The sequence below is a fragment of the Harmonia axyridis genome, chromosome 4, assembly GCF_914767665.1.
Source record: "Harmonia axyridis chromosome 4, icHarAxyr1.1, whole genome shotgun sequence".
NCBI classification, from domain to species: Eukaryota; Metazoa; Arthropoda; class Insecta; order Coleoptera; family Coccinellidae; genus Harmonia; species Harmonia axyridis.
Window position 1 is genome coordinate 1505930 of NC_059504.1, and position 27823 is coordinate 1533752.

At 36.5% G+C, this 27823-nt stretch overlaps 4 protein-coding genes across 6 annotated transcripts; 3 read left to right on the forward strand and 1 right to left on the reverse strand.

The window, feature by feature from the left end:
- The first annotated feature begins 104 nt into the window (after positions 1-104).
- On the forward strand, positions 105-7524 carry LOC123678896 (trifunctional enzyme subunit alpha, mitochondrial). Its single transcript, XM_045616161.1, has 8 exons — positions 105-360; positions 470-561; positions 3998-4358; positions 4737-5107; positions 5205-5551; positions 5635-5864; positions 6217-6545; positions 6745-7524. Exons 1-8 carry the CDS (start codon positions 291-293, stop codon positions 7219-7221), a joined length of 2277 nt encoding a protein of 758 aa, XP_045472117.1. The 5' UTR covers positions 105-290; the 3' UTR covers positions 7222-7524.
- Positions 1011-3245, forward strand: LOC123678897 (kinesin-like protein Klp10A). Its single transcript, XM_045616162.1, has one exon. The coding sequence runs from the start codon at positions 1169-1171 to the stop codon at positions 3077-3079; it is 1911 nt and encodes a 636-aa protein (XP_045472118.1). The 5' UTR covers positions 1011-1168; the 3' UTR covers positions 3080-3245.
- A 124-nt stretch (positions 7525-7648) lies between the features above and the next one.
- Positions 7649-8770, reverse strand: LOC123678899 (deubiquitinase OTUD6B). The gene has a single exon (XM_045616166.1). The coding sequence runs from the start codon at positions 8535-8537 to the stop codon at positions 7662-7664; it is 876 nt and encodes a 291-aa protein (XP_045472122.1). The 5' UTR covers positions 8538-8770; the 3' UTR covers positions 7649-7661.
- Positions 8771-9009: 239 nt separating this feature from the next.
- LOC123678898 (tyrosine-protein phosphatase non-receptor type 23) lies at positions 9010-21269 on the forward strand. 3 transcript variants are annotated; one of them, XM_045616165.1, is made up of 16 exons: positions 9010-9394; positions 9498-9700; positions 9811-9988; positions 10054-10198; positions 10269-10555; positions 11680-11853; positions 11931-12104; positions 12165-12326; positions 12385-12619; positions 13377-13579; positions 14596-16615; positions 16670-17208; positions 17266-17394; positions 19162-19346; positions 20582-20889; positions 21053-21269. In XM_045616165.1, the coding sequence occupies exons 1-16, from the start codon at positions 9308-9310 to the stop codon at positions 21169-21171; spliced, it is 5148 nt and encodes a 1715-aa protein (XP_045472121.1). In that variant the 5' UTR covers positions 9010-9307; the 3' UTR covers positions 21172-21269. The 3 variants fall into 3 exon arrangements, with proteins under 3 accessions (XP_045472121.1, XP_045472120.1, XP_045472119.1); XM_045616164.1 differs by having other exon boundaries at positions 9026-9394; positions 14596-15481; positions 15536-17208; XM_045616163.1 differs by having other exon boundaries at positions 9026-9394; positions 14596-17208.
- The last annotated feature ends 6554 nt before the right edge of the window (positions 21270-27823 follow it).

A 27823-nucleotide genomic window follows, 5' to 3' on the forward strand; every position in this document is an offset into this window, starting at 1 on the left:
CTGAGACTTATAACTGATCCATAATGAATAATAGCTCTGTGATTCAACAGCAATAAAACTATAGAAAATTAATTGATATGACTTATTTGACATGCTGACATACTTGACGCGACTTTGAGGTTGGGTTGTATCGATGAATGTCAACGATTCCTGATAGAGGAGATAAGCACAAAGTCCAAATTCATAACCATAGTCCGTTCGACAGATAAATCCTTGGTCAAACTACAATAATATTCCTCAGATTTTCTTAGTGAATTTTCACGGTAGTGAGAGGGATTAACAGATCCAAAATGTCGTCTATTAGATTATTTGGGACGATGAGGAAAATCTCTCAACGAAATATAAATTGCTTCAATGCAGGTAAAAATATACTTCAGGAGCAACCTACTTTTATGTTTATAACATTTACTGAATTGAAACCAGAAAATCTAAAGTCTGTAGATATTGAAAACAACTTGGTATTTTTCAGTCCGAAGAATGTCTACCAAAGAATATAAAAACTCCAGGCTTAAGATTGTTGATAATATTGGAGTAATTATTCTAGACCAGCAAGGATCAAAGGTATGTTATCCTTGTTTTCAATTTAGAATGATCGACTTGTAATGTTTCTATAACTAAATTGAATAATATGATTTTCATTCATAAGATAATCTCTTTGAGTGGTGCCCAGGCAATATATGAATTGATTCCATTTAACTTCTATGCAATCTGACTAGAAAAAAAGTTCTCTATATTTCAAAAGAATAATACAAAACTTGATAAATTAGGGATGTTGTTTGTCTACTGAAGTTGTCTGTTTTTAAGTTTGAAGAGGTCATTTTTATTATTGCGCTGGATTTTTAATTGATTCTTAATTGCAGTTCATTCAGAATAGAATTAAGTATCTGTTAAATAGTAATTAGCTCCGTTGAATGAATATTATTGTTATTATCTGTAAGGATCCTTCGAGAAGAAGAAGAAATGTCATTTGAATGACATTGAAGTAAGCAACCGTTATCCTTTTTGATGTCTGTGATCATTTTCGAATTCGAAGTGGATGTCAAATCAATCAAAAAAGTTTTATGTGCATGTGTTGTCAGTAAAAAGTTTTCAAGACTCTCCAAATTCAAAGAGTCGCTAATCAAGTTCGTGAGTTATAATTCTTGAAACGTAATAAAAAATTAAATAAATGGAGATGAATGTCCTTGCCGTCGGTAACACTATCAATATTAACAGAAGTGATGGCAGAGTTCATCCAGCTGTAGTAGTAGCCATCAACCAAGAAGGGAATTTTCTAAGGGTTGAATGGTTTGAAAAAGGGGATACAAAAGGAAAGGATGTGGATTTTCGGGTAGCTTCTATGCTTAATCCGGCAGTGAAATTCAAAAACCTTGAGTCCCCTGATTCAACTAAAAGAAGTATTCAAGAAACCAATATACCACGTAAAAACATTCCAATAAATAACAGAAGAACCAATTTAGGACGAAAGCGGGAACCTCCAGTAAGTGAAATGGAAACTGTTGAAGTATTGCCAAAATTAACTACAAGGTCACAACTGAAAGAACAGAATTCGTTGACTCAGGAAATAACTAAAATTGACAAAACTAAAACTGACAAAAATAAAAAGAAGTCATTAGCTCCAAAGAACAATAACACAGGAGTCCGGAGGACGCAAAATAACCATAATAAAAAACTGGCTGTGATGGTTTCTGAAGAGAGATCAAAATTAGTTTTTAGTCCTCTAGCAAGTGATGAAGTTGTTGAGGACCATTTGATAGCAGTTTGTGTTAGAAAACGCCCATTGAATAAATTTGAACTGAATAAAAATGAAGTGGATATAATTTCAGTACCCAAAAAAAATAATTTGATCGTTCATGAACCAAAGACCAAAGTAGATTTGACAAGATACATCGATAACCACAATTTCAAATTCGATTATGCATTTGATGACAGGTGCAATAATGCAGTTGTGTATAAATATACAGCACAGCCTTTAGTGAAAACAATATTTGAAGGTGGATTCGCGACATGTTTTGCGTATGGTCAGACTGGTTCAGGAAAAACCTATACCATGAGTGGTGATGCCGCAGGTGGAGAACTAGGAATATATGCTTTAGCTATTTCTGATGTCTTCAAAATGATAAGCTCTCCTAGATATAAGCATTTGAATTTGATCGTTTCCTGCAGCTTCTTCGAGATATATTCTGGAAAGGTGCTTGATTTGTTAAATGCCAAATCTACCTTAAAAATTTTAGAGGATGGAAAGCAACAAGTACAAGTTGTGGGTCTTAAAGAGAAACATGTAACGAGCACTAATGAGGTGATGAGTCTTATCAGTAAAGGTGACATATTGCGTACATCCGGTCAAACTTCTGCTAATGCAAATTCCTCGCGTTCCCACGCTGTCTTTGAAATTTACCTCAGAAAGAGTGGATCAGTGTATGGAAAACTATCTCTTATCGATTTAGCCGGAAACGAAAGGGGTGCAGACACGTTCTCATCAGATAGACAAACAAGACTGGAAGGTGGAGAAATCAATAAGTCATTGTTAGCATTAAAAGAATGCATACGAGCATTAGGTAGAAAAGGAGCCCATCTCCCGTTCAGGGTCAGTAAATTGACTCAAGTTTTACGAGATTCGTTTGTGGGAAGCAATTCTAGAACTTGCATGATTGCAATGGTTTCTCCTGGTGTTGGATCATGCGAAAACACTTTGAACACTTTGCGTTATGCAGACCGTGTGAAAGAGTTAGGTTCTGGCGATCAGAGTAATGAGACGACAGCGACCAACAGCAAAATGGATATTCCATCAAATCTTCCCTCCTGCATAGAAGATGATGAAGAGAACACAGAACTGATGTACACAAATGAACTACACGATTCCGAACAAAAACTTGTTGAAAATCATCGTAATATTTTAGTTAAACTTTCAGAGATGGAAAAACAAGGGCAAAATTTACTAAAAATGACCAATGGCTATTCTTTCGATAAGACATCTTATGTTAATAAATTTGAACAGTTAATAGACGACACTATATCTCAATTACTAGTAACTAAAGATCATATTGATGACTATAAAACCAAAATGGCTAAAAGCTAGACTGTTCTTATATTATAACTTTTTATTATCTAATATTTATTAATATCATAATTACTCTTTATTTTCAATGTGTATGTTCTACTGTTCCTCAATTTTTTTTTCTTATCAGAAATTCCTGTTGTAATTAACTAGATTTTTTATGTTTGAAATAAATTTGAAATTTTTATGCGTTGAAATATTGTCTATATACCAACCACCTTCTGTAGTTTATTTTATCAAAATGATATGGATTATCTTGATGAAGGGTACTTTTTCATTAATATTTTACAAGTTTTGAATACACTCTTCAAATAAACCAAGACAATAATTTTAAAGTAGTTTCCAAGTCTAAGCTTTTTACAAAATTTATTGATTCTTTTAATTTTATTATGTAGTCATTCACTTTCTATCTTCTGATTTTATGGAAAGTATCCCAAAAATAATACTTTTCAACACTTGAAACCTTACTTCAGAAACCACTATAACGGCTTTAAAAAATTTAAAAGCCCCATTTATTGGAGCAACTTAAAACTATTAAAATATTATAGAAATACAATTTCAACAATGAGAAAAAAGTTTATATCAACCAAAAGAAAAATTAAATTGTCAAAACTAAAAAGAAAATACACTTTTACAGAATTGCTGTAATATTTTCATTATTAATATATTAAACAACCTTTACTAATTATAGACTAATTTGGTTTATAATTCATGAAATAAGTCAAAGTAGTAAAACAAAATTGAAGTTTAATAGATAAACCAATATCTTTGCAATTGTTTATGAATCAATTCAAAATTGTAATCTAAACCCTTTTGTAAGAGAGACTATCGTATAAAATAATGAATAAAGAATTGGAGGTAGTTTAAGAAACATTAAAAGAAAAAACAAGCATAGTTCTTACCTCCGAATTTCAGTAATTCAAAAAAAAAATTCTGTAGGTAAACTCTATGAGTGAAGAAGTTGTATCCGAAATTGATGGACTTCTGAAGGAAGTACAAAGCAATTCTCAGATTCAAGCAGCCATTTTAATATCAGGAAAACCTAGCTGCTTCATTGCCGGCGCCGATATAACTATGTTGGCCAAATGCAAGAGTCAAGATGAGGCAACACATTTATCTCACGATGGTAAAAGAGTATTGGACGATATCGAGAAGTCCTCTAAGCCCATCGTTGCAGCTATTAGAGGTTCCTGTTTAGGAGGTGGCTTAGAGGTAGCCATGGCTTGCCACTACAGGGTAGCTGTTAAAGACAAGAAGACAGGCTTGGGACTGCCAGAAGTTATGTTAGGATTATTGCCAGGTAAGACCTTGCCATAGGAAGCTTTTTCTTTACGTAAATCTCAAAGAGGCTATCAATAAGTAATCATACCCATCATTGCGTCATCAGTGACGTCACATGGATATATAAACAATCAAGGTTCATATTTGAAAGTGTGTTTTAATCATCATTCAATAGTATTGCATTGATTCATTACTTTCTTTTGGGTTAGAATTCATTGTTGCTTCAAGTGAGCTAACGACCCCAATGATGTTTTCATAGGGTAAATGAATCTGTCCATACTTTCAAATAATTAGCATATTTCATTGTAGAAAATGTCGAAATTCGCGTGTTTACTTCAAATTGACGTAATCTTAAGTTAAGTATTATCAGCTAGACTAAAATCTCATTTCTCAAAAGGTGCTGGAGGTACCCAACGTCTTCATCCACTTGTCTCAGTGCCAAATGCCCTAGACATGAGCCTCACAGGAAAAACCCTAAAAGCCGACAGAGCGAAGAAAATGGGTCTGGTAGATCTCCTAGTGGATCCTTTGGGTCCAGGTTTGGGAACTGCAGAATCAACAACACAAAAACAACTCGAAAGAGTGGCTATCGAAGTTGCCAAACAACTGGCAAGCGGAAAACTCAAGGTGGACAGAACTAAAAAGGGACTCACGGATAAGGTTTTGAACTACGCTCTGCAGTACGATTGGGTGAAGGATCAAATCTTCAACAAGGCCAAGAAACAGGTTATGAAACTCACTGGTGGATTGTATCCTGCGCCATTGAAGGTAAGAAAAGAGGCATAGAATAAGTCTTGTTTATTGATTGCTAAGTCAAACGAGTTTGGAACTACCGATCTAAATTTTTATTTTCCTCACTTCAAAGATACTGGAAGTGATCAGGACTGGATTGGACAAAGGTAGGGAGGCAGGATTTAGGGCAGAATCTGAGGCATTCGGTCAGCTGGCAATGACACCACAGAGCAGAGGTTTGGTTAACCTCTTCTTAGGCCAAACAGCCTGCAAGAAGAACAGATTCGGTCAAGGATCGAAAGAAGTCAAAAACTTGGCTGTGCTTGGAGCTGGCCTTATGGGAGCTGGAATTGCAAACGTTTCTGTGGACAAAGGATATCGTGTGATCTTGAAGGATAGCCAACAGGCGGGATTAGATAGAGGTGTTGAACAAATACAAAAAACTCTTGATACTGCCGTCAAACGCAAGAAGTATTTGGGGTGAGTACTGAATTGTCTTCAGAAAACTTTTTCATTCATCTTAAGAAGAAATAACAAACCAAATATCTATTACGCATTTTCAGATTGGAAAGAGACAGGTTCTTAGCTAATCTGGAGCCAACGTTGAACTACAGCAGCTTCAAAAACGCTGACATTGTTATCGAAGCTGTATTCGAAGATCTCAGCATCAAACATAAGGTACTGAAGGAAGTTGAGGCTGTTGTACCACCTCATTGCATCTTCGCCACTAACACCAGTGCCATTCCTATCTCTAAAATAGCAGCAGCGTCCTCTAGGCCAGAAAAAGTTATCGGTAAGAAAACAATATGTATTCACTTAGTTTACTTGTCGTTAAACAGAGTTAGGAAATTCTAGGATTTCTTCAAAATGAAGTTGGCTATCCAGATATGGTATTTACATAGGGTTTTTCAATAGAAATGATACAATTTCAAAGGGTTTTAATGGCAACATTGTGTATGATTCTATGACATAAAGAATGTCAAAAAATACACACACAGTGTTGCCATTATAACCATTTTGAAATTCTAGAAACAGTGAATCCTTCAGCATTATAATTGTGTTAATCAATTTAATTTAAAGTTTTTTTCTTATGTGTACTTTTTCAGTTTCCAACTAAACCATTCTTCCCAATGTTTCCTTTTCAGGCATGCACTACTTCTCCCCAGTAGAAAAAATGCAGCTGCTCGAAATTATAACCACAGATAAAACCAGCAAAGACACAACGGCCACAGCGGTTGATGTCGGTTTGAAACAGGGCAAAGTTGTCATAACCGTTGGTGACGGTCCAGGATTTTATACAACCAGAATCCTGTCGGCAATGATGGCAGAATCTGTAAGACTTCTACAAGAGGGAGTGGATCCCAAAGATCTGGATATGCTGACAAAGACCTTCGGTTTTCCTGTAGGTGGCGCTACTCTCGCCGACGAAGTAGGCCTTGATGTAGCATCTCACATTGGACCCGACCTATTCAAGGTAAATTTCACTTGATTGTATATATCCAAGTGACGTCATTGATGACGCAATTATGGGTAAAATTACGATTATTTATGCGAAATTAATATAGCCACTTTTATGTGTTCTATAAACATTAATTAACTTAATTTGAGAGGATTTTAATAACCTATTCAAAATAAAAAAAGGGAAGTTAATTTGAAAATAATTGAATTTACAGGCATTCGGTGACAGATTTGGAGGTGGTGATTTAGGCATCATGAAAGATTTTGTCAAAGCTGGGTTCCTAGGAAGAAAATCAGGAAAAGGTATTTTCCTGTACGAAGCAGGAAGCAAAAGTAAAGAAGTAAACCCAGATGCTCTCGCAATAGTTAAGAGATATAGTGTACAGCCTAAGGGCTCTACTTCGAACGAAGATAGGCAATTACGAATGGTCCTAAGATTTGTCAATGAAGCAGTTTTGTGTCTCGAAGAAAAAATTCTAGCTAATCCTCTAGAAGGAGACATTGGTGCTGTTTTTGGACTTGGATTCCCACCATTCACTGGAGGACCTTTCAGATGGGTAGATTACTACGGTGCTGATAGAATCGTGAAGAAGATGGCAGAGTTTTCTGCAGAATATGGCAAACCCTTCGAGGCTGCACAGACTTTAATCGATATGGCTAAGGATAAGACTAAGAAATTCTATCCCCAATAAAATATTTATTATTTGTGCCCAAAAAATGGATAAGTCGGGGGTGATTGTTGTATTTTATATATTTTTCGCTAAAACTCATTCATTCCATTTAAGTTTCACAAGTCCTTTCTGTGTTCAATATTTTTTACTCGCAATAAATCTTTTTTTGGATTGAAGTAAATTAAGACTATCCATGTCAATTTCTCTCGACTAGTCTACATAAACCACAAGTGTCTTGCAAAATATATTTTTATAAGCAAAAATACTGGTTTTTAGAATGTATTTTAGGAATGTAATGTAAATAAATATTTAATTCTTCTAAAACGTTTTCATTTGTAATTGCACCTTTACCAAAGACTTCTTCAGAGTTTAAAAAAGATGAATCAGTTTTCAACATTGCGAATTTATGAGGATCAATTAATTTTAAAATGAACAATAAACTGTCAAATAACTATTATTTTTTATTCACTTAATTCAATGGTAGAATTATAATGTTCACCCAGGCTGTATAAATGCCTATGGTAGGTTAAAATTAATTCAGGTCCGTTAAAATCTTCTCCTAAAACAGTAGGAGGACCATTAGCTTGAATAACTTTAATAGGACACTTTAGAATATTTGATAATGCTTTTAATTCAAGTTGTCCACCCCACAATTTTGTAGAGGCAACTTCTTTGCAGTATTCCTCAAAATATGTTTCACTAACTGGTTCCCCTGAATCTTTGTACATAAATGGTATAAAATCATCTTTATTTTCTTTCATAAAATTAGCAGTGAGTTTCCTGAGTTTAGTAGTACTGTAAGATTCTCTTTTTTTAGATTCTAGTTGGTGATTAACTGCACAGTATAAGCAGTTTCCATCAGCTGCAACATCATATAGTGCTAAACCCATAGTTTTCAACACTTCTTTAATTAAATGTGATTCTACAGCTTTAGGTCCATCTTTACTTTTCTCTTTTTCTTCTAAAATTCTCTTTTCACGTTCAGCCTCTTCCAAAGCTTTTTTTTCACGTCTCTTTTGAGCCCTTGATATTCGTGTAACTTTAATTTCAGTTTCTGGCTTCTCATCATTTTCAATAGAAATGTCATTATTCTCAACCTCGAGATTGGGGATTTCTTCAACTTTGCTTTCATCTGATTCAGAATTAGCTTTGAAAGGCAAGAGTTCTTTATTTTGTCTATCTTCCAATTCTTGCTCAAGTTGAGCAATTTGTTCAGTTACTTCTTTCTTCTTTTTTTTATCTCCTTTTGGTACACTTCTTTTTAAAGACTGTATTTTCGAATGAAGATCTTTTTTTTCTTGTTTGTGCTTTTGGCGAATTTCCTCTTCACTTGTCATATTAAACGAGGGAAATTATTTACGTTCAGACAATGTGATCAGATTGAATGAAAACTAACGTTGTGGTTTTTCAGTGATAGGTTATTGTGGAAACTTTCTATTTCCTTTGTCCACAGAAAGATTGAAAGTTTCTGATAAGATTGAAGACAAGATATAAAATTTTCAATTTCACCTTCCTTATATTGAAATCATGAAATCTTAACCCAGTTTTTTCCAATCATTTATTTGACATTAAAAATCTGACATGTATTTGTTTTTCTCCAGCACAGATTAATATACTCTTTATTTTACTTATGAATACTAATAACATCACCTTTTATCAATTCTTTTACTGTATCTCAAACAAAAAAGGCTTTCAATTAAAATTTGTTGGACTCTGTATCTATATTAATTCAAATTTTTTGCATAAAACCTAATTTGAAGAAATGAAAAATTGAAAGATTATTCTTTGATTCACTGCCTGATTTATCGTCAGCAAAATTATTCCTGTCATTTTTGACACTAATGAATCATCCAGTCAATCCAATTTTATAATAAAAACAAGAGCCAATTAACCGAAACTGACTATTGAAATGGATATTTCCCAGTAAATTCAGAAAAATTAGTAATAAAAAAAATGCTATACTATTAAATCAACAGTATTATATTCACCCGAAAACTTTTAATTACGAAGAGTATCAAAGTCTAATCTGTTGTTTTCCTGGATGGTAACATCCTCATTCAATTTTTTGTACACTTTTTAATGTTGTGACGAGTTTGAATACGCAAAAATGGAAGCTGTACCGCGACTTCCTATGATAAGTTTCCGATTAAAGGTATCAACAGAGAAAACTTCATTTGGTCCACAATTGAAACAGGTTTGTATTTTCCTGTACAAAGTTAGAACACAATTTCCTTGAAATCTACCTTTGTTACCTTTCTAAAAACCAGAAAGAAACTTTAACAACGATTTTTTTAAAGTATATTGCCCAATTCTATGGGGAAGATCCTGAATCTTACAATAATGAGATACATAATTTGGAAAGTCTGAGAGGTGGAGCCGTTCGTCCCACTATAGATGTAGAAGGAATCCAACTTCTGAAAAAGTATTACTGCCAGCTGCATTTTTTGAAATCAAGATTTCCCATGGAGGAGCTTCAAGTAGCTGCAGTTAACTTCTCATGGTGGGTTCAACTAAATGAGAAATATTAAAGGAAGCAATTTTATTAGCACCTGTTAGAAACATACGATCTTCAACTATATATATAATATAAAGTTGTGGATTTTCTTTCAGGCAAGATAATTACTCAACTATGGCTTGTGCTATACCTGATATAAGATTTGAATTGATGAGTATTCTTTATAATATAGGAGCATTGCATTCTCAACTAGGAGCAGCAGATCAAAGGGTTACTCCTGATGGAATGAAAATAGCTTGTACTCATTTTCAGTGCGCTGCATGGGCTTTTCAGGTAAAACCTGTCTCATGATAATAGTGAAAATTTCAATATTGGCAAGAATTGTTTTATTATTGCAGGTTTTGAGAGAGAATTACTATCAGATGGTTACCTATATATCAGCTATCGAAGTTGTCCATTTTATGGAACTAGTTTGCCTAGCTCAAGCCCAAGAATGTATATTAGAGAAAAGCATGATGGACAATAGAAAAGCGTCAATTATAGGTGAGTTTTAAGGTTTAGATGTATATTGAGTTGAATTAATTTTGATTGTGTGTAATTTTTTTCGCAACAGCTAAAGTGGCAGTGCAAGTAGTGGATTATTATAAAAAGGCCCAAATAATGCTTCAAGGAGGTGTCGATGAGAACAATTACAGCGATTATGTCCAAGTGGGGATCTTTAAGGAATGGGTGAAATATTTGAATTTCAAAGTAGCATACCATAAAAGCATCACTCTCCTTTACCAAGGCCAGCAGTCAGAAGAACAACAGAAAATGGGGGAACGTGTTGCTTTTTACCAGGCAGCCGCAGAACAGTTGGAAGTAGCCAGAAAACTTTCAGCCGGATTAGAAAAAAAACAGGTAAGCTTCTTTGGAGAACTATTAAACTTACTGAACACAAATGACATAAGAAATATCAAAAAACTACTGCCATTAAAACCATTTTTAATTGTAAAGGGTGTTTTTTTAGAGCTATAGAACTTTAAATTACAATAAAACAACGATGGATTATTCGATTGACATGAATTTTATTTATCCGCAAGATAATCTTGTGGCATTACATTTTAAATATGATTTCTGGCATATGACCGCCATGGCTGGCTCGGATGTAGTCCAATCTGGACGTCCAATTTTTGATTACTTTTTTCAACATTTGTGGCAGTATATCGGCAATAACACGGCGAATGTTGTCTTCCAAATGGTCAAGGGTTTGTGGCTTATCCGCATAGACCAATGACTTTACATAGCCCCACAGAAAGTAGTCTCTCGGTGTTAAATCACAAGATCTTGGAGGCCAATTCACAGGTCCAAAACGTGAAATTAGGCGGTCACCAAACGTGTCTTTCAATAAATCGATAGTGGCACGAGCTGTGTGACATGTTGCGCCGTCTTGTTGGAACCACAGCTCCTGGACATCATGGTTGTTCAATTCAGGAATGAAAAAGTTAGTAATCATGGCTCTATACCGATCACCATTGACTGTAACGTTCTGGCCATCATCGTTTTTGAAGAAGTATGGACCAATGATTCCACCAGCCCATAAAGCGCACCAAACAGTCAGTTTTTCTGGATGTAACGGTGTTTCGACATACACTTGAGGATTAGCTTCACTCCAAATGCGGCAGTTTTGTTTGTTGACGTAGCCATTCAACCTGAAGTGCGCTTGATCGCTAAACAAAATAAAATGAACGTATAGTGCGCGATACTTTCCGCACAGAACCATTATTTTCGAAATAAAATTGCACTATTTGCAAGCGTTGTTCAGGTTTGAGTCTATCCATGATGAATTGCCAAACCAAACTGAGAATAAATCACTTGACAGCAGTTAAATCGGTCGCCATCTTGAACAGTAATGCCAACTTAAAGTTATATACCTCGAAAAAAACACCCGTTACAATGACTATCGATTATTATAATTTTCCTAAAATCAATAAGTAGGCTTATCGAAACTTAAAACTCAATTTACAAATCTCGTTATATTCCAGGATACAACAGAAGCTTTGGCCTTTACCTCAGATTTTGTCGAGGGAAAGAAAAAGGCTGCCAAAAACGAAAACGACTTCATATATCATGAGGAAATACCGCATAAAGATACTTTTCCTGAAGTTAACGGTGCTTCCTTAGTAAAAGGAATACCTTTTAGCGTAACCGATGTTGAGGTAATCATTTTATCTTTCAATATTTCTGATATATTTGTGTTTTTGTACCGAGTGATGTTACTAACGATTCTTATAAGGTTTCTGGACCCGATTTGTTCGCAAGGTTGATCCCTATGGAGGCACACGAAGCGTCCTCCCTGTACAGTGAAAGGAAGGCAAAACTCTTGAGACAATACGGGGAACTGATTGAGAATAAGGACCAAAAGCTGGCAGAATTCATGTCGTCTTTACAGATCGAATTTTTAAATGATGTAAGTCGGTTCGAATGGTTTACTCTTTGGATTTTTCGAAAAATTTGAGGTTCCTTTCAGATGCGACAAGCTACAGGAATACCCCAAGAGATTGTCGACCGAGCTGCAGCTTTGTCTGCGAAACCCAACGCAATCCAGGACCTGATCAGTTCTATGACGAAACTGTCCAATAGCTATCACGAAGTCGAATCATTGTTGAACGAAATCGAGAATCTGTTGAAGGTAGGTTTCCATTCATTTTGATTGCAAATCTACAGGGTGATATTATTCACAATTTCAGGAAGAAGGACAATCGGAAAAAGAATATCAGAAATCCGTGGGAGAAAGGCCCCCAAGCATAATCGCCACCGATTTATCCAGAGAAGGGGCTAAATATAGAGAAGCTCACAATAAAGCGAATGAGGCTAATCAGAATTTACACAGGGCGATGGTGGCTCACGTTGGAAATTTGAAAACGCTGTCGCAACCTTTGGCACAACTGCAGCAGACTATGCCTTCGGTGAAATTGCCTGATCGTAAGTTTTTACTCCTATAGAGATTATTTATTTATTTACTTCTTTATTCTTGACCTCTAATACAGTACAAGTACTGGTGACAAGGCCTATTTAACAATATACAAAAAAATAATACTATATAATATTCAAAATAACAACAAAGTTAAACTAAACAAAATAAATCTTTCAGATACAACTTAAGCTTAATATTAAAGTTTTTTTCAGTTCTTATATACTTTATTTCTGGTGGTATTTGGTTAAATGCTTCTATTGCTCGGTAAATTGCGGAGTCCTGGGCTTTCCTTGTAAACCTGAGTTCACTTCTGATGGTACCTCTATCTCGGGTGTTATGACTATGCACATCCTGTACTAGTGTAAATCTATAATTTGACTTTATATAATTGTTCGTCATGCCTTGAATCAGTTTAACTTGTTCCAATTTCTTTAGGTTATGAATGTCCAAAAGTTTAGTGTCCTTATATAATATTGATGTAGGTGTTAACATGCCATAGTTCAATAATATTTTTATAGTTCTATTTTGGAACACTTGTAACCTTGTTAATAATTTATTTGATGCATTTCCCCAACAATTAATGAGGTACCTCAGTCTGGAGGAGATCAACCTGTGGTAGATCATTTTTTTGTGTATTAGGTTAGGTTATTCGGAACCCATGAAAATTTGAAATATTAAAGTAAGATCTGTGACGATTTTTGGATCGACACTGCAATTTTTATTTGTTATAGATAGATCTTGCTAATTTTTATCAAATTCTTTCAGCTAATATCGATGAGTCGTCTCTGAAAGAAGTGGAAATGCTGTTGAGCAAAGTTGACGAAATGAGGACTCAGCGCAGCATACTGTGGGCCCAATTGAGGGACGCACTTCATTCGGACGACATAACACGCGTGCTGGTCACGAAAGAGGCAAATCAAACAGTTGAGGACATTTTTACGAAGGAGTTGGAGAAACATCAACATTTGGTGAGATTTTTTTCTCTCTTTAAAGGGTGTTTTTTTTAGAGCTATAGAACTTTAATTTGCAATAAAACAACGATGGATTATTCGATTGACATGAATTTTATTTATCCGCAAGATAATCTTGTGGCATTACATTTTGAATATGATTTCTGGCATATGACCGCCACGGCTGGCTCGGATGTAGTCCAATCTGGACGTCCAATTTTCGATGACTTTTTCCAACATTCGTGGCCGTATATCGGCAATAACACGGCGAATGTTGTTTTCCAAATGGTCAAGGATTTGTGGCTTATCCGCATAGACCAATGACTCTACATAGCCCCACAGAAAGTAGTCTAGCGGTGTTAAATCACAAGATCCTCGATGCCAATTCACAGGTCCAAAACGTGAAATTAGGCGGTCACCAAACGTGTCTTTCAATAAATCGATTGTGGCACGAGCTGTGTGACATGTTGCGCCGTCTTGTTGGAACCACAGCTCCTGGACATCATGGTTGTTCAATTCAGGAATGAAAAAGTTAGTAATCATGGCTCTATACCGATCACCATTGACTGTAACGTTCTGGCCATCATCGTTTTTGAAGAAGTAAGGACCAATGATTCCACCAGCCCATAAAGTGCACTAAACAGTCAGTTTTTCTGGATGTAACGGTGTTTCGACATACACTTGAGGATTAGCTTCATTCCAAATGCGGCAGTGTTGTTTGTTGACGTAGCCATTCAACCAGAAGTGCGCTTCATCGCTAAACAATAAAATGGACGTAGTGCGCGATACGTATTCCGCACAGAACCATTATATTCGAAATAAAATTGCACTATTTGCAAGCGTTGTTCAGGCGTGAATCTATTCATGGTGAATTGCCAAACCAAACTGAGAATAAATCACTTGACAACTGTTAAATCGGTCGCCATTGAACAGTAATGCCAACTTAAAGTTATATACCTCGAAAAAAAACACCCTATACTTTTCAAATTTAGGCTTGCATGGGAGTTTTCATTGAATTTCCACGATTTTTCCAGACAAATTTGATCGAGCAGAACACAGCAGCTCAGGAAAACATCATAAAGGCCTTCATAGACGCATACGCCAGATTCTCCAATACCAGAAGATATCTGCAGGGTGTGGTATCCAAGAGGCAATCGATGATCAATTCCTTGGTTTCTTCCTACGACAGTTACGAAGATTTACTCTCCAAAGCCACCAAAGGCATAGAATTCTACACTAAACTAGAAACTAACGTCACCAAACTGCTTCAGAGGATAAAAAGCTCCTGCAAGGTTCAGCAAGAAGAAAGGGAGCAGATGTTGTCCAAAATAGCCCCACCCGTTAAACCGGAATCGAATTTGACAGAATCAAACACCCCCAAACTGAAAGATTATCTGGATTCGATGAAAAAGAAAACGCCTTCTAAAACTGTGCCCGGACAAGCTTACCCGGGTGCCAATTTCGTGGGAAACATATCCACAGCTAACGATGCTCAAGTGTGGCCTCCAGGTATCAGACCGACACCGCTTGGATCTGAAATCAACGACGTTTATGATTCCGGAGTCCGAATGCCGACCAACTCCTATTATACGCAAGACAAAAATTCCCAGTATTCTAACATGAACGAGAAATTCAGTCCCGGCCAACACATTCAAAGTCAACAGTTTGGAGGCTCTAACCAGTTTGTCGGAGGTTCTTATCCATCGCAGCCAATCCCGAATCTACCTGCCGAGGCATCTTATCAACAGTATAATGCCCAAGCTTACGGGTATTACAACGCTGCTCAATCTGTTAACACATCTGTGAACAAAACCGATATACCACCTCAAACAGGACCTACTTCTACCGAAAATCGTGTCTTGGGCCAAGCCAACAGGGGAAACAGTTACATTCCGGCTGTTTCGAATCAGTTGAATCCAGGTAGTTCAAGTGTAGCTACTTCTGGTACTGCTGGATTCCCTCAGTTGAATCCAGGTAGTTCAAGTGTAGCTACTTCCGGTACTGCTGGTTTCCCTCAGTTGAACTCGGGTAGTTTAAGTGTTGCTGCGTCTAGTACTGCTGGTTTCACTCATTTGAATTCTGGTAGTTCAAATGTACCAATGTCTGGTACTGCTGGTTTCTCCCAGTTGAATCCGACGGGTAGTTCAAATGTACCAATGTCCGGTACTGCAGGTTTCCCCCAGGGTAGTTCAAATGTACCAATGTCTGGTACTGCAGGTTTCCCCCAGTTGAATCCACCGAGTAGTTCAAATGTACCAATGTCCGGTACTGCTGGTTTCCCTCAGTTGAATCAAGGTAGCAGTAGTCCATCTACTTTCAACCAAATGAGTTCAGCAGATGCCAACTTGACCCAGTCTCCTTACGGTCAAATGGCTGCAATGAATGCTAGTTTTGCGCCACAGATGAATACCCCAAACGCAAATATGGGTCAACCTGGAGAAACATTGTACAACCAAATGAACCCTCAGTCCTACATGTCTCAATACAGTTCGTACATTCCAACTCATTACCAGCAAATGAATCAGCCGATTTCGGATTCTCCGAATTTGCAGTACGATCCAAGTGCTTCGAACAGTTTTTATGCCAGCGGATATGCCACGTCTCAGAATTTCCAGTCGTCCGGTTTGGCAACGGTGCAAAGCAACCGGTATCACACCACCGAAGTTACATCGCAGCCCGATCAAACATCTGGAATCTACAGCGCCACCTACGGAACTGCACAGACGTATCCAACTAACCAGGTCCAGCTGAGTTATTACGGTACGGATTCTCAGCAAGCCTTTGTGTATCCGGGCAACTATCCCACCAGTTCGGCACAGAATTACAACCAGGCCGGTCAAGAGGTTATAACTTCAGAATATGGACCAGTCTCCTACAACCAGTCCCAATACAGCGAAGGTTATGTCGGGGCTGGATCCCTCCTTGCACCGAACCAATTCAACCCGAGCTACATGTACACCCAGGCGGGGATGAACTACTCCTACAACCCGAACAACACTTCATCGAGCAACGGGGGTTTGACATCGCCCCCGTGTGTGCAAAATACCGACAATGGCAAATATCCTCACATTTCAAACCCCCCTGTCCAATCTAATATTAACATTGCAGCACCGACGACAGATGCCAAGAAGGAATCCTCTACGATCGACCTACTTTCAGGTCTAGATTTCTCGATAAGTCAGGTACCTCTCGAACCGGAGCAGAAAAAAATCGAACCGGTAGAGAAAAAAGAGGAAGCCCTCGCTTCGAAGCTTCAAAACATTTCGATCGGTTCGTTGTCGCCTGAAAATGCTTCGGATAAAGTAGAGAAGGTAAAGAGTCCACAAACTTCGGATTATACGGTTAAGGTTATGCCCAGTAAGGCTTTGGATAATGAAACTGTAAAGAAAACGTTCCTTAACGAAGTAGATAAATACGAGAAGTTTGTGGACGTTTTGAGTCATAAAACGTTGAGCGGTTCTACGAATCTAGACCTGAAGTGGAAAGAGATCCAGGACACGCAAGATGGTGATGGTTTACGCAAGAATATATCTGTGGCTAGGTGCTATCCTATGAAAAATAGATTCCCGGATATTCTTCCTTATGACCATTCTAGGATCGTGTTAAAATCGACCGTAGATGATTATATTAACGCTTCTTATATCAAGGTAATCACATCTTTTCATTCGTAATTGCTATAAATTTATACCGTACATATGTTTCAGGACATTTCAGTTTACGTTCCACCCGTTATAATCACCCAAACGCCATTGCTGAGTACGGTGGCTGATTTTTGGACTATGATATTGGAACAACACGTTGAATTCGTTCTGTGTGTCCTTGGTGACAACGAGGTAAATTTTTAAGATTATTGTTTCTTTTTTTTTTTTTTTATTTACTTCTTTATTCTTGACCTCTTATACAGTACAAGTACTGGTGACAAGACCTATTTAACAATATACAAAAAAATAATATAAGGTGTGTGAATAACTCTTTCCCGTTTTTTTTCAAATTTTGAGCCTTTATTGTGAAAAAATGGTTACAAATGAATTATTGAAAGTATTGGCCATCGCTAGCTACAACTTTTCCCCATCTTTCTGGCAACATACGAATCCCGTTGCGAAAAAATTCGACCGGTTTGGCCTCTATCCAGTCATCCACCCATTTTTTGGCTTCCTCGTAGGAATGGAAGTGCTGGTCAGCCAGGCCATGCGTCATCGATCTGAAGAGATGGTAATCAGACGGAGCAATGTCTGGACTATACGGCGGGTGGGGTAGGACTTCCCATTTGAGCGTTTCTAAGTATGTTTTCACCGGCTGTACAACATGTAGGCGAGCATTGTCATGTTGCAAAATAACTTTGTCGTGCCTGTCGGAGTATTGTGGCCGTTTTTCTCGCAGTGCGCGGCTCAAACGCATCAATTGTCGTCGATAGACCTCGCCTGTGATCCTTTCATTCGGTTTCAGAAGCTCATAGTAAACCACACCTAGCTGGTCCCACCATATACAGAGCATGAGCTTGGCGCCATGAATATTTGGCTTGGCCGTCGATGATGATGCATGGCCGGGTAGTCCCCATGATTTTCTTCGCTTCTGATTATCGTAACGGATCGACTTTTCATCGCCAGTCACGATACGATGCAGAAAACCCTTTCTTTTATGTCGCTGAAGCAGCTGTTCGCAAGTGAAAAAACGCCGTTCGACGTCTCTCAGCTTCAGTTCGTACGGAACCCAATTTACTTGCTTTTGGATCATTCCCATGGCTTTCAAACGCTTGGAAATGGTTGTTCGGTCAACTCCCAATGCTTCAGCAAGTTCTTCTTGCGTTTGACACGAATCTTCATCAAGCAAAGTCGCCAATTCTTGATCTTCAAAGATTTGCGGCCGCCCGGAACGCTCCTTGTCTTCCACGTCGAAATCGCCACTTTTGAAGCGTCGAAACCATCCGCGAACACTTGAATCATCGACACAACCTTCTCCATAAGCTTCCTGAAGCAACCGATGCGCCTCGGCAGCAAATTTCTTCAAATTGAACCAATAAAGTGAAACTTCCCGCAAATGACGTCGACTCGGCTCAAATTTCGACATTTTCACGATTTCAAAAATTTATGATGCGAAAAAATTTCAACTAATGTGTTAGTGTGGAATTGTTGACAGATGAATAAGCTTTGATTATGACATATGTAACCATTAAATACTCGCACAGTATTGGTGGAGCCATCTCTTACAAAAAACGGGAAAGACTTATTCACACACCTTCATATAATATTCAAAATAACAACAAAGTTAAACTAAACAAAATAAATCTTTCAGGTACAACTTAAGCTTAATATTAAAGTTTTTTTTTAGTTCTTATATACTTTATTTCTGGTGGTATTTGGTTAAATGCTTCTATTGCTCGGTAAATTGGGGAGTCCTGGGCTTTCCTTGTAAACCTGAGTTCACTTCTGATGGTACCTCTATCTCGGGTGTTATAACTATGCACACACTAGTACTAGTGTAAATCTATAATTTGACTTTATATAATTGTTCGTCATGCCATGAATCAGTTTAACTTGTTCCAATTTCTTTAGGTTATGAATGTTCTTGGTGTATTTATTAAACTTATTCCGTTGTTGTAGATCCAAGGAGAAATTTATTGGCCTCAAGAAAAAGGGAAGGATATTTATGTTGGTAATATGGTGATATGCCTGCAGAATATTACTGTGAAGACTCATTGGACCGAAAGATTGATTTCGATTAGTATTCCTGACAAAAAGCAATTTGCGACTATTGTGCATTTACAATTCACAGAATGGCCTGAGAAGTAAGTATCCGTTAATTTTTTTTTCGAGGTATATAACTTTAAGTTGGCTTTACTGTTCAAGATGGCGACCGATTTAACAGCTGTCAAGTGATTTATTCTCAGTTTGGTTTGGCAATTCATCATGAATTGACTCACGTCTGAACAAAGCTTGCAAATAGTGCAATTTTATTTCGAAAATAATGGTTCTGTGCGGAATACGTATCGCGCACTACGTCCATTTCAATTTGTTTAGCGATGAAGCGCCCTTCTGGTTGAATGGCTACGTCAACAAACAAAACTGCCGCATTTGGAGTGAAGCTAATCCTCAAGTGTATGCCGAAACACCGTTACATCCAGAAAAACTGACTGTTTGGTGCGCTTTATGGGCTGGTGGAATCATTGGTCCGTACTTCTTCAAAAACGATCATGGCCAGAACGTTACAGTCAATAGTGATTACTAACTTTTTCATTCCTGAATTGAACAACCATGATGTCCTGGAGCTCTGGTTCCAACAAGACGGCTCAACATGTCACACACCTCGTGCCACAATCGATTTATTGTAAGACACTTTCGGTGACCGCCTAATTTCACGTTTTGGACCTGTGAATTGGCCTCCAAGATCTTGTGATTTAACACCGCTAGACTATTTTCTATGCGGATAAGCCACAAACCCTTGACCATTTGGAAGACAACATTCGCCGTGTTATTGCCGATATACGGCCACAAATGTTGGAAAAAGTCATCGAAAATTGGACGTCCAGATTGGACTACATCCGAGCCAGCCGTGGCGGTCATATGCCAGAAATCATATTTAAAATGTAATGCCACAAGATTATCTTGCGGATAAATAAAATTCATGTCAATCGAATAATCCATCGTTGTTTTATTGCAATTTAAAGTTCTATAGCTCTAAAAAAACACCCTTTATTAGGCCAATTGAAAAGTCCCCGGTCTGATGCACATATGCTAGTATTAAATCCATATGATTTTTAGTTAGTACCAAACTTCAAACGATACGTGTAAAAATTTGACAGCAGTCCGAACTTTAGTTTGTGAGATATTGCGTTGTGAGTGTAGCTACTTTTGTTATTTGAAAAAATATGCATAAAAAGAATTTCGTGTGCGGATAAAATATTGCATTTTCAAGGGGAAAAATACAGTTGAAGCAAAATCTTGGCTTGATGAAGGGTACAACATTTGAATTGCGAAAGATTTCCAGAAAAAACTCCACTATATGATTTTTATTTTTCCACAGTTTACTTCCAGCTTCTTCAGTTCCATTCATAGGTTTCGTCAAAGAATTCATCAACCTGCATCAGCAGCAGAAGCTGCTTTCAAATCCCATCGTCGTACACTGTTCATCCGGAATTGGAAGGAGCGGTGTTGCTTGTTTGTTAATCTTTGCTATTTTGGAAGCTACCAACAGTGTGACTCTACCCGACTTGACTTCTCTGGCGAATAAGATAACATCTTTCCGCAAGAATATTTTGAGAGACAGGGAACACCTGAAATTTGCTTATGTTGCATTCTTGGCCTACATGAAACAAATCGTTTCTGATAATGGTAATTTATCTTCATATTATTAACAACTGAATAATTCTGTCTCTAAATCTGAACAAAAATATGATACAACTGACAAATATTCATAAAACATAAAAATCTTTTTGATTGTATTATTATCTTTACTCTTTATTGGTAGCAACTGATTAATAATTTTTTTTTACAGCTAATGTTTCTAATTCCTCTGAGGCAATCGAGGGAGAGAAATCTAAAGAAAATTCAACAGAAAATGATCCCTTAAGTAGTCTAGATCCATTTTGGGCGAGTAGAAAGCAGAGAAAGTAATTTAGTTATTGCACTGAGAAACTTTATTTAATCATTATTCTGTATTAATTCTTGTATAATGTACATATATTATTTCAAATAAACTCTGATGGTTCTTCTATTCTTTTTTCATATAAGTGGATTATCAGGTTTATTTTGAATTTTGAGTGTGTCTCACCCTTATACCATTGTTTGAACAATGATATTACTATAGACAAATAAAATATTTCTTTATTTCTCTGAGGGTATTACTAAATATTTCAAGCAGAAAAAATTATCCAAGCATGCAGAAGACAATTTATTATTCTGGCTTGACGATGTGGATTAAGGTTTATTGGTGCAAATGACTCAAGACAACCCCCTCGAATTAGTTTTAGAAAACTTGTAATATCTCAGTTAAGGGGTTTTGTAGGAAAGAACTGATTGCAATAGGGCATTCAGTATGGAAAAGTCTTCAGGATATCTAATTTTCAGAAAAATCCAAGGCAAAAAGTATTTTTTCTCGAAATATTTCTGAAGTGACATCTAGGAAAAGTAGCTCGAATCAAGCTTCAAGAGTGATCTATACGTTACAGGATTCTACTCGAGATTCGCGGGGCCACGAATAAGTTTGATAAATTGTGTATAGATGGCTTACCGGCCACAAAACAGGAAATATTTCGAAATTGAGATATTTTGGAAGCAAACTGATTGCAGATTCGAATAGAGTGTGGCCAAATACTCCTTCTATCAAGTTTTCAGGCAAAACAAATTTTTTTCTCCAAATTTATCCAAGGTTATAGTCTTGGTTTCATGAAAAAAATCGACTGTTCAAATTTGAGCATATTTTAATGTTTATAGGATGTTTTGAGGTTCTAGATTCCGAATCCGATAACGATTTCAAGCAGAAAAAATTATCCAAGCATTCAGAAGACAATTTATTCTTCTGTCCTGACGATGTGGATTAAGGTTTATTGGTGCAAATGACTCAAGAGAACCCCCTCGAATTAGTTTTAGAAAACTTGTAATATCTCGGTTTTGGGGTTTTGTAGGAAAGAACTGATTGCAAAAGGGGATTCAGTATGGAGAATTCTTCATGGTATTCAATTTTCAGAAAGATCCGAGATAGAAAGTATTTTTTCGCGAAATTTTTCCAAGGTTATAGTCTTGGTTTTATGAAAAAAATCGACTGTTCAAATTTGAGCATATTTTAATGTTTATAGGATGTTTTGAGGTTCTAGAATCCGAATCCGATAACGATTTCAAGCAGAAAAAATTATCTAAGCATTCAGAAGACAATTTATTCTTCTGTCCTGACGATGTGGATTAAGGTTTATTGGTGCAAATGACTCAAGAGAACCCCCTCGAATTAGTTTTAGAAAATTCGTAATATCTCGGTTTTGGAATTTTGTAGGAAAGAACTGATAGCAAAAGGGGATTCAGTATGGAGAATTCTTCATGATATCAAATTTTCAGAAAGATCCAAGACAAAGATTTTTTTTTCGCAAAATTCTTCCAAGGTTATAGTCTTGGTTTCATGAAAAAAATCAACTGTTCAAATTTGAGCATATTTTAATGTTTATAGGATGTTTTGAGGTCCTAGATTCCGAATCCGATAACGATTTCAAGCAGAAAAAAATTATCTAAGCATTCAGAAGACAATTTATTCTTCTGTCCTGACGATGTGGATTAAGGTTTATTGGTGCAAATGACTCAAGAGAACCCCCTCGAATTAGTTTTAGAAAATTCGTAATATCTCGGTTTTGGAATTTTGTAGGAAAGAACTGATTGCAAAAGGGGATTCAGTATGGAGAATTCTTCATGATATTCAATTTTCAGAAAGATCCGAGACAGAAAGTATTTTTCCGCGAAATTTTTCCAAGGTTATAGTCTTGGTTTTATGAAAAAAATCGACTGTTCAAATTTGAGCATATTTTAATGTTTATAGGATGTTTTGAGGTTCTAGATTCCGAATCCGATAACGATTTCAAGCAGAAAAAATTATCTAAGCATTCAGAAGACAATTTATTCTTCTGTCCTGACGATGTGGATTAAGGTTTATTGGTGCAAATGACTCAAGAGAACCCCCTCGAATTAGTTTTAGAAAATTCGTAATATCTCGGTTTTGGAATTTTGTAGGAAAGAACTGATAGCAAAAGGGGATTCAGTATGGAGAATTCTTCATGATATCAAATTTTCAGAAAGATCCAAGACAAAGATTTTTTTTTCGCAAAATTCTTCCAAGGTTATAGTCTTGGTTTCATGAAAAAAATCAACTGTTCAAATTTGAGCATATTTTAATGTTTATAGGATGTTTTGAGGTCCTAGATTCCGAATCCGATAACGATTTCAAGCAGAAAAAAATTATCTAAGCATTCAGAAGACAATTTATTCTTCTGTCCTGACGATGTGGATTAAGGTTTATTGGTGCAAATGACTCAAGACAACCTCCTCGAGTTAGTTTTAGAAAATTCGTAATATCCCGGTATTGGGGTTTTGTAGGAAAGAACTGATGATCTTAAGCATCGAGATTCAATTATTATATCAAATTTTGAAGCAGATCTGGCCATAATCTCTCAGTACAATTTTCTTAATCGAATTTTTCGCCAGAGCTCAATGGTGCTATCTAGGTAAAGTAGTTTGAACCAAGTTCTTGAGAGGGTAGCTAATTACAGGATTCTATACGTTTTTCGTCGCGAGAAAAATTAGTGCAGTAAGATGCGGATAGATGACAATTCGATAGTCGAATTTTACAAGACTCAAATTCATGTCATCAGAGGGCAGACTAAACCCCCTTGAAAATTTCCATACTAAAGTCGGAATATCTCGAAATTGAGACCTTTCAGAAGCAAACGGATTGCGGATTTGTTTTTGTTGTAGTCAAATGCTTTTTTCACCAAATTTTCGGGCCAAAAAATTTTTTTCAGAAATTTATCCCAAGGTTATAGTCTTTGTTTTTTCCGAAAAATACGACCGATCGAATTTGAACTTTTTATGCCGTATTTGGAGGGTTTCTAGGATGTAGATTCCGAATCAGGCATCGATTCCGAACAGAAAAAATTGTATACACATTTAAATTACTATTTTTCACAAAATTCGCAATATCTCAGCTTTGAGAGGTGTTAGGAAGAAACCGATGGTGGGTTTGTATTCAGAATCGAGAATTCTCGATGAAATCATATTTTGAAGATCCTCTGCGGTGAATTTTCTTTTTTCAAAAATCACACAAAACGCTAGATATCTTGGTTCATAGTTATTTTGGACAATACTTGATTGCAAAACGGTTTTAAGTATCGAGATTTTTTCTCGAAATATTTCTTTCGCAAAATGTATTCTTTTTTAATCCTTTTTTTCTTGAAAGTATCTTAAACGTGAATATTTCAGCTAGAAAATTGTCTTTATCGAACGACTCCAAAAATAGATGAATTAAATTCTCCTGTGGTGGAAGTATCGAAACAGATTAAATTCTCATATTTATTTGAAATTGATTGAGTATTATATTCCTGGAAAATCAGATGGATTTGATATAATGTCACTTCGTTCGGTCTATTGTTTATTTACCGATACCTGGTCACGTTTTAGGCCTCGTGCCGAGGGATCACGTTGCAAAAACATATGTTAACGGAAGAAAATTAATAATTGTTTTCCCAATTCCGTTTTCCGAAGCTCCACATTTACGTAATCAATGAAATTCCGATTTGAATCCAGATGTTTTCACTTTGGGAATGTTTGGGAACAGTTCGAATCTAAATAAGGGAACAATGCTGCCTGCTTTTATTCGATATTTTTCATTTAAATGACAAAGAAGGCAATTGTCTTGAAATCTGATATAATCACCTACAAGAAAATTCATTCTTTTACAGGGTGTTCCAAATTCGATGCTCCCTGAAAGCATCTTAGGAACTGTAAGACTTAGAGAAAAATATTCAAGGACCCCGATCTATTTTTCAAAAATGTCTTCCCTTTCAAAGATATTGATTTTTTCGACCTCATTATATTGATGGGATACCTTATATGTAAATATTTTTTATTTATTTCGAGCTCTAATTCGTTTTGTCTCTATTGTTTACTTGTAAATTTATAGGGTGTTCTATTTAAAAAACGGAAACACTCCTCCTTATCTATAAAACGGTAATGGTGGATTTATGCACCGTACCTAAGAACTAATGGTGGATTTATGCACTAGTCCTAAGAACTAAGACTAAACCTAAGAACTAAGACCTAAGAATTGAACGCTAACAAATCAATGAGGGCGTTTATGCATGTTTCCTAAGAACTAAGAACTAAGAGGCCAACTGTTAACTAAGAACTAAGGGCTCAGGTGAAATTAAATTAATTAAAAGAAGTGCACGTGCGCCGCATAGAATTTCAATATTAACGAGTACCAGTTTCTATCATTTTATGTTCTTTATTCGTGTTTATCGATGAAAAGTATTAGGTGTATTTTCACAATAAATATCAACATCACCTAAGAATTCAGTGGCGGTTATGCACTCTCTTCTTAGTTCTTAGTTGTGCGCATGCCTTAACTAAGAACTAACAAGAGAGTGCATAAACGCCACTGAATTCTTAGGTTTAGTTCTTAGTTCATAGTTCTGGGTCTTTAGTTTTTAGGTACGGTGCCTAATTCCACCATAAGGACTAAGAACTATGAACTAAGAACTAAACCTAAGAATTCAGTGGCGGTTATGCACTCTCTTCTTAGTTCTTAGTTGTGCGCATGCCTTAACTAAGAACTAACAAGAGAGTGCATAAACGCCACTGAATTCTTAGGTTTAGTTCTTAGTTCATAGTTCTGGGTCTTTAGTTTTTAGGTACGGTGCATAATTCCACCATAAGGACTAAGAACTATGAACTAAGAACTAAACCTAAGAATTCAGTGGCGGTTATGCACTCTCTTCTTAGTTCTTAGTTGTGCGCATGCCTTAACTAAGAACTAACAAGAGAGTGCATAAACGCCACTGAATTCTTAGGTTTAGTTCTTAGTTCATAGTTCTTAGTCCTTATGGTGGAATTATGCACCGTACCTAAAAACTAAAGACTAAGAACTATGAACTAAGAACTAAACCTAAGAATTCAGTGGCGTTTATGCACTCTCTTCTTAGTTCTTACTTAAGGCATGCGCACGTGCTCGAACTACTTTCTGTTTGTTCTATACTTTGATGTTTGACGTTGATATTTATTGTGAAAAAATTAAATTAAATTTTTTCAAATACACCTAATACTTTTCATCGATAAACACGAATAAAGAACATAAAATGATAGAAACTGGTACTCGTTAATATTGAAATTCTATGTGGCGCACGCGTACTTCTTTAATTTACTTGAGCCCTTAGTTCTCAGTTAACAATTGGCCTGCTAGTGTTAGTTCTTAGTTCTTAGGAAACGTGCATAAACGGCCCTCATGGATTTGTTAGCGTTCAATTCTTAGTTCTAAGTTCTTAGGTTTAGTCTTAGTTCTTAGGACTGGTGCATAAATCCACCATTATTCTACTTTACGATAAAATACACATTACATAAAATATAATAGTTTTTTTTTACATCCATATTAAACTTCTTATTGGAAAACCTTTCACATTCTACCCACACCAATAGTTTTTAATCTCAGGATATTCATCCTGAAGAGATTCTAAGTCTTCGTACATGGTACATATCTACTTCCATACGTATTAGTACCCAATGTTCAGAGAAATACTCGCTAAAATTTGTAAACTTCATTTATTATTACTCGTTCCGAATCCTACTTGAAAGTTTTACGAACAATGGGGCTAATACCGATCTCAATAGGAAAAGTTTCAACATTCCTCAAATTGAATATCAATCGCATCAAAAACTGATATTAGAACTCTGAGATTCCTACGGAATGTCCGCTATGCTGTGAAGTGGACATGGGGAAGTTTTTCGATAATGAAATTTTGAAGTACATACTTTCGCTCATATCCCTCTCTGACAGAGTTCCCGGTCCAGGAAACATCCAGGATACAACTCGGTAAATATTAGTGACGAAAATCCTCCAATCATATTATCTTCAGTATTGAATCTATCGAATCGTTAAAAAAATAGGTAAGTACTGATGTTGGAGCAGGAGTTTTTGAATTTTCTAGTCCGTCGGTTTGGGTTTTTTTTTATACAGAAAATTTGAGAATATACAGGATGTTTTTAAATTGGAAACTTAACGAAAAGGACAGATTCCTCGGATCGTAAACTAACGGGTGTTTTTTTTCGAGGTATATAACTTTAAGTTGGCATTACTGTTCAAGATGGTGACCGATTTAACAGTTGTCAAGTGATTTATTCTCAGTTTGGTTTGGCAATTCATCATGAATAGACTCACGCCTGAACAACGCTTGCAAATAGTGCAATTTTATTTCGAAAATAATGGTTCTGTGCGGAATACGTATCGCGCACTACGTCCATTTTATTTTGTTTAGCGATGAAGCGCACTTCTGGTTGAATGGCTACGTCAACAAACAAAACTGCCGCATTTGGAGTGAAGCTAATCCTCAAGTGTATGTCGAAACACCGTTACATCCAGGAAAACTGACTGTTTGGTGCGCTTTATGGGAAGGTGGAATCATTGGTCCGTACTTCTTCAAAAACGATTATGGCCAGAACGTTACAGTCAATGGTGATCGGTATAGAGCCATGATTCCTAACATTTTCATTCCTGAATTGAACAACCATTATGTCCAGG

Bases quoted from the DNA above. Each gene is read 5' to 3' on its own strand.
- LOC123678896 (XM_045616161.1), top strand. From the start codon at position 291: ATGTCGTCTATTAGATTATTTGGGACGATGAGGAAAATCTCTCAACGA. The intron at 5,865-6,216 runs GTAAGAAAACAA...TTTCCTTTTCAG, and splicing joins TAGGCCAGAAAAAGTTATCG to GCATGCACTACTTCTCCCCA. The intron at 6,546-6,744 runs GTAAATTTCACT...TTGAATTTACAG, and splicing joins TTGGACCCGACCTATTCAAG to GCATTCGGTGACAGATTTGG.
- LOC123678897 (XM_045616162.1), top strand. From the start codon at position 1,169: ATGGAGATGAATGTCCTTGCCGTCGGTAACACTATCAATATTAACAGA.
- LOC123678899 (XM_045616166.1), bottom strand. From the start codon at position 8,537: ATGACAAGTGAAGAGGAAATTCGCCAAAAGCACAAACAAGAAAAAAAA.
- LOC123678898 (XM_045616163.1), top strand. From the start codon at position 9,308: ATGGAAGCTGTACCGCGACTTCCTATGATAAGTTTCCGATTAAAGGTA. The intron at 17,395-19,161 runs GTAAATTTTTAA...CCGTTGTTGTAG, and splicing joins GTGTCCTTGGTGACAACGAG to ATCCAAGGAGAAATTTATTG. The intron at 19,347-20,581 runs GTAAGTATCCGT...ATTTTTCCACAG, and splicing joins TTCACAGAATGGCCTGAGAA to TTTACTTCCAGCTTCTTCAG.